This window comes from Malus domestica, chromosome 01 (genome assembly GCF_042453785.1).
Source record: "Malus domestica chromosome 01, GDT2T_hap1".
NCBI classification, from domain to species: Eukaryota; Viridiplantae; Streptophyta; class Magnoliopsida; order Rosales; family Rosaceae; genus Malus; species Malus domestica.
This window is the reverse complement of record NC_091661.1, coordinates 4,309,381-4,316,040: the sequence shown is the minus strand read 5'-3', so window position 1 is coordinate 4,316,040 and position 6,660 is coordinate 4,309,381. Positions and strand designations below refer to the sequence as shown.

The 6,660-nt window shown below is 37.5% G+C and overlaps 1 protein-coding gene across 1 annotated transcript; it reads left to right on the top strand.

Moving 5' to 3' along the window:
* Positions 1-2,439: 2,439 nt before the first annotated feature.
* Positions 2,440-2,922, top strand: LOC139196349 (uncharacterized). Its single transcript, XM_070822143.1, has 2 exons — positions 2,440-2,725; positions 2,789-2,922. Exons 1-2 carry the CDS (start codon positions 2,440-2,442, stop codon positions 2,920-2,922), a joined length of 420 nt encoding a protein of 139 aa, XP_070678244.1.
* The last annotated feature ends 3,738 nt before the right edge of the window (positions 2,923-6,660 follow it).

Sequence of the window (6,660 nt, the reverse complement as noted above, 5' to 3'; positions counted from 1 at the left end):
CATATATGTGAGCATTCGTTTTTATATCTACATCAATTCTCTCACATATAACTAGTATAGGGTGTGTAGTTAGAAAATCTGAGTGAAAATAGAGTGCGTATCTTGTAAGGATTGAGGGAATTCTCTAAGGCATGTTACTACATTCAAAACATTGTTTTAATTGGTTAATTGTGAATTAGTAAGTAGTAACTATGATTAAGTATGTGCTTAAGTGTTAAATTGACTCAATTCTGTGGGAATGATAATCTTTAACATGTCATGTGCATTGGAAATCCCTAAGGCAAATGTTGGAAGGTTAGGTTATGTTTTATTTGTTTTATTTTGCTCGAGGACTAGCAATAGCTAAGTGTGGGGGAATTTGATAGACGCATATTTATGCGACTTATTTAACTAGTTTTCTTGCATTTACGTTATTAGTTCTTAGTTATTTTAGTACTTTAAGCCATTTTCGTGTGTTTGTAGGTCCAAAGGGCTAAGGTAGCAAGAAAGTGCATTTTGGTGCATTTTGGAGCAGTTTTGAGCTTGTAATGGATTACATATGATATGAGCAAGATGGATGGACGAATTTGAAGACAAAAGAGGCTAGGAACATGCTAAAAATCTGGTGAAACAAATACAAGTTGCAAGAAGGGATAAATTTCTAGAAGGATTGGCCAAAACTTTACTCAAAACCATGCATACCCCATAAAATTCATCAATGCTGTGGCCTTCCCTTTGTTTTACTTCCACCAGATTTTTTAGTGATGATGCAATGCCTATCTCACTATGACATTTGAGTGGATGATGTAATGCTTAACTCACCATGACATTTGAGTGGATGATGCAATGCTTAACTCACCATGACATGTGAGTGGATGACTCAAAACCTACCCTCACCAACAATTCTCCACCTTGCCATGCCTTACCTACTTCATTCCACCAGATTTTTGCATTAAACATGTCCATCCTCTTCCTATAAATACCATGGCAGCAACCTCATTCAAATCATCCAGAAATTAACCATTCTCTAAGCCTTTCCTTGCCTCTCCTACATATCTAAACCCCTTCCCATCCATTCCTCCAAATAACCAACCCTTCAACATCATTCCAACCTTGTTGTGGCGGCAAGGAGAAGGAGAAAAGTCCTTGGACGCACTTGCTATCCAACATGGATCGTTGGAACGTTTAGGTGCTTTCTTCCCTTTGTTTTTCAATGGTTAAATTTGTTTATCTTTGTTTTGTAATAATGAGGAACTAAACCCCCCTTGGCTAGGGGGGGGGGGATTCAAAACCATGTTTATGCTTGCTATATGATTTGATTACTTCCAATTGCGTTTCTTGAATTGTGAATTCAATTTACTTATCCCTTCGTATAAAAACTAATTTGTGTATGTTGGTTGAGAGTGCACGCTTAATTTTCATGCATGAATTTGACGCTAGAATATAAGGGAGTTTCACCTAATCGTTATGAACTTATATTCACAAGTAGTGAAGGTTGCTAGTCACAATCACGTTAAGTAAATTCTTGGCATAAGTTTCATGCAAATCATAGTAACGAGTGCCTCGTCAATGCTTATGTTTTTCATAGAACTTAATGATTCTTGCTTGTATCTCTATTATGCAATTCATGTAGGGAACTTGTAGGGAGTGTGTTGGGTTGTCGTATGCAATCATCCAATCTAATAACTTGTTGAAAAACTGAGAGTTAATTAGTGCAATTCACGGTTAATTTGGGGCGTTGAGTATTCATAACTTATCGAAGAGCAATTGGAAATCATTTTGTATGCAAGCAAGACATGTGTGGAGAAGAACCCCTTAGCTAGCCTTCCATTATCCATTCAACCCAAATTTGTTTAAAATCTATTTAAGTTTTTAGTTTATTCGTTTTTACTTTCAACTTCACCAAACTCAAATCCCCCTTTTACTTTCTTGTTTTAAAATCTTTTGTTTACATTTTTAACTTTGTTTCTTTTTGTTTTTGAGTCAGTTTAGAGGTTTTAGCAAGCCCTCCTAATCCCCGGTTTAGAACGATCCCTACTTACATACTTTGCTACAATTGTCAAAAAGAGGGTTTAATTTGTGTGTCAAGTAATTCTCGCATCAGTGGATTATGTTTCCAAATGGGTGGAAGCAAAAGCCACCCGGACTAACGATTCTAAAGTGGTTGCAGATTTTGTGAAGTCTAACATTTTTGCTAGGTTTGGAATGCCTCGGGTCCTTTTAAGTGATGGAGGTTCACATTTTTGTAATCGCACAATCGAGGCACTGCTCAAGAAGTACAACGTTACACATAGGGTTTCGACACCCTATCATCCTCAAACAAGCGGGCAAGCCGAGGTGTCGAATCGGGAGATAAAATAGATTCTTGAGAAGACAGTTGGGCCTACAAGAAAAGATTGGAGCTTGAGGTTAGAAGATGCATTGTGGGCTTATAGGACCGCCTACAAAACACCCATAGGAATGTCCCCCTTTCGGCTTGTGTATGGCAAACCATGTCACTTACCTGTGGAGTTGGAGCATAAGGCTCATTGGGCCGTGAGGAAGTTCAACATGGATATAGATGAGGCGGGACTTCACCGTAAGCTACAATTGAATGAACTTGAGGAAATACGGAATGAAGCTTACGAGAATGCTCGCCTTTACAAGGAAAAGACAAAGGCCTTTCATGACAAGATGATTCGCACTAAGTCCTTCGCTGTTGGACAAAAAGTGTTGTTGTTTAATTCTCGTCTTCGTCTATTTCCGGGTAAGTTACGTTCACGTTGGATTGGACCCTTTGTTATTACTGATGTTTTTCCTCATGGTGCAGTCCAAGTTCGTAGTTTCAAAACAGGTCAAGAGTTCAAGGTGAATGGGCATCGCTTGAAGCCTTACTACGAGAGCTTTGTAGAACATGATGTGGAGGAGACAACCCACTATGCCATGGGTTCCCATGAAGGTTGATCAATGTGGCATCGTCTGGCTGCACGACGTTAAAGAAAGCGCTACTTGGGAGGCTACCCATGCATTCGACAAAGGAAGACCTAGAGAGCACTCCAATTCCAGATTTGCGTTCCTAAACCCTTCTCTTTGTTGCTATTTCGTTTCTGTCATTTAGATTGTTTAGTTGCTATTTTCTTTGCTTGTTGGTTATTTGTGTTAGTTTATGCTTGAAACATTGAGGACAATGTTTGATTTAAGTGTGGGGGGTAACCAAAGTGTTTTGATACAAATTCGTAGGGTTTTATCACCCATAATTTCAAATGTTGTTCCTTACTATTTTTAGGTGTTTTTAGGCTGTTTTGATGTGTTTTAGTATATGTTGTTCTAAAAATCCGAAAATCCCAGAAAAAAAAATTGAAAAATTGTTTTGAAAAAAAAAAAAACCAAAAAGAGTTGTTTTTGATTTGTTTGTGGGTGTGTGTTTGTGTCTTAGGGTACCTTCCAACACAATGATGAGGATTCGATTTGTAATTGCATGGCTATTAAAGAGAATGATTAACATGGATGAAAGTTAGATTTACTCTTTGTTTATGCTTGGTTATCGTTATAACTTATGAAGTCACATGTAATCATAAAGGAAAAAAATTAGTTTTTGTAACATGCTTGAAGGAAGGAACTCGAACAAACGCTACAACCTTGTGAGACTTGAGCCTAAACGTTTATTTGGAGAGTTAAAATCTGTGCATTGTTGTTTCTAAAGTCGTTGCATGATCTCATTATTCCTTGCTTGGTTGCTACTTAGAGGGCGTTTCATCATTTAGTTCCAAATGCTAGAACTCATGCCAATTTCATTCAAAACATGTTATTGAATTGCATAACACATATTCAAGATGAAGTTAGTAGTTACCACCATAGCCAAAAAGCCTTCATTCCATGCAGTTGTTTTTGTAGGTTTAACCTCGTTGAGCCTTGTTTAGCCTATGTTGTTTGTTAACCCACATTATCCTTACCTAGCCTAGTTTAGGATCATCCATACCCTTGTTCTTAAAGCGTAGTTAAGCATGATTCAAATTAAATTCCTTTTGATTAATGTATGGCAGAAAACAAGTGTGGGGGAAGTGTGAATTAGTGCACCATAGGCACGGCATGAAAAAAAAAAAAAAAAAAAAGAGAAAAGTTGTGAAAAGAATGAAAAAAAAAAAAGAGTTCTAAGATGTGTTTGTTGAAGAAAGGGTCCAAAAATTTTGAATTCGGCCCTAAATATTGCTTGAATCTTCCCTTCGTGTCTAAAAGTTGATTTCTGCAATCTAAGTGAATTCTAAGTTTTAATTTCATTACTTTGCTTGCTATTGCTTTAAGAACGTTTGTTATCCTTATCCTTCATTTGTTAACCAATACCCCAAGCCCCATTACAACCCTTGACTTCAATCTTGAGTGTTATGTGTTTCAATTTGTGGAGTTTGAATTTAGTATGAGCATATGGTGTCACTGGTTCTCGCATCTAAGTGGTAGCATTCCATTCATGAGATCATATCTAAACATGCTTATTAACTCCAGAAATTGCTTTCTTTGTGATACATATATGTGAGCGTTCGTTTTCATATCTACATCAATCTTCTCACATATAACTAGTATAGGGTTGTAGTTAGAAAATCTGAGTGAAAATTGAGTGCATATCTTGTAAGGAATTGAGCGAATTCTCTAAGGCATGTTACTACATCAAAAACATTGTTTTAATTGATTAATTGTGAACTAGTAAGTGGTGACTATGATTAAGTATGTGCTCAAGTGTAAAGATGACTTAAATCTGTGGAGATAATGATTTTTAACATGTCATGTGCATTGGAAATCCCTGAGGCAATTGTTGGAAGGTTTAAATTGTGTTTTGTTTCTTTGTTTTGCTCGAGGACTAGCAAAAGCTAAGTGTGGGGGAATTTGATAGGAGCATATTTATGCGACTTAGTTGGCTTGTTCTTGTGCATTTATGTTGTTTTTCTTTAGTTATTTTAAGTGTTTAAAGTCATTTTCGTGCAGTTTCAGGTTTTAGAGACAAAGTATGCAAAGAAGTGCGAAATGGAGCATTTTAGAGCAAAATTGAGCTGGAATGTTGTGTATGCTTATGGAGCACAAGGAATGGACGAGTTTGAAGATCAAAGGAGCTTAAGAAATGAAGAAATGAAAGTGAAGAACAAAGAATTCGGAATTGGAAACCAAAGTTTCTAAAGTTGGAAGTTTCTATTCTTGGAGGTTTCCATTTTCGAGAGTTTCTATTCGTGGCTTTGGGCTTTTAGATGACCCATCCTTACCCTCTTAGATTGGAGCCGCACCTTCCTAGCCCAATCTCTCTTGAATTCTGACTTGTTAGGCCATTTCCTTGTGGATTTGGGTTATACACATCCCTTTCTACAACTAAATGGACCTAAACCCTAATTCCTTGTGGATCTTCACCCTTTGCCGCACCTAAACCCTAGCCCATTGCCTAATCTGATCACCCTAACCCTTGCCGCACCTAGCCTTCTAGAATACCTGATTTCCTTGCCTTGCAAGGCATTCTAGAAGGCCCATCTCTAACCCCTAGCAAACCAGCCGCACCCTAGGCTTTTTTCCCACTAAAAATCTTATTGTTTTAACCTAATTTCTGATGGATTTGGGTTTTAGAGGCCCTAATCTGATTGCCCTAGGGTTTTGGATGCCTATATATACACATTATAACCTCTTGGCCGAAGAACCATCTGCCATATTCATTCTACATTCCAGAAACCCTAGTCTACAATCTGCTGCACCCATCCACCATTCTTGCTGAGCTTTCCACCATCTTCCACCCATCAAACACTCATCCACACTCATCCTACACCCCTTGCCGTGCCTCTACACCCCCCAAATTCCATTCTACATCATCAAAACAATCCAGGAAGTGAAGGATTTATTTTGTAAAACATGTTCATTTGAGCAACATCATATAGCATGCAATTAACAATTAAAGGCGGAATCATGCTTACATGCACTCAAAAACAAAACATTTACCCATGAAATTCAAAGCCTAGTAGATTGGTGAACCAATAATCAACTCAAAACATAAGTGAGTTGAAATTAATACCTTTGTAGATTCCTCTTTGCATAAGCAAAGGCTAATCACCCAAAGAGATAAGGGCCTTCATTCCTTGCTTCTTAGATCCATGGATTTGGATGGAAGAATAGGTTCTCCAAGTTCCCAAAATTGAGAACCTCTAATTCTCGACACCAAGGTTCGATTGTAGAAGAAATGAGTGACCTTGGAGTAGTAGGATTGCTAGATGTACCCTCCAAGGTGTTGGCCTCTTTAGAGAGAAAATGGAGAGACAATTCTCACCTATTTTCCCCAAAAATAAACCCATTTTTCACTTTATTCACTTAATGAATATTTGGCTATAAAGTCATTTATATAGTCACTTCTTTAAGTGACCTAAACAACCAAAAACCCTAATTCATCACCATTATGGCCGGCCATTCTAAGGGATTTGGGCTTTTGGGCTTTAATGAATCTTCATTCATTAAATTGTCATACAACTTAAGTTAATGGGCTTGACGTTCGAAGCCCATTGGGCCTTAAGGTCCAAAACTATCCCGATGTCTTTAACGAACTAATTCGTTTGATTAATTAACATATTAATTAATCCTTGCCATAAATAAATGATTAAACCATTTAATCATTCTTACTCATTTCCGTTTAATCTCCAATCTCCACCTTTCACGGTGTGCGATCCATTAGGTTCCTTTTAG

Excerpts from the sequence above, each read along its gene's own strand:
- LOC139196349 (XM_070822143.1), top strand. The coding sequence starts at position 2,440 with ATGTCCCCCTTTCGGCTTGTGTATGGCAAACCATGTCACTTACCTGTG. Across the intron at positions 2,726-2,788 it reads TCGTCTTCGTCTATTTCCGG|TCCAAGTTCGTAGTTTCAAA; the intron begins GTAAGTTACGTT and ends CTCATGGTGCAG.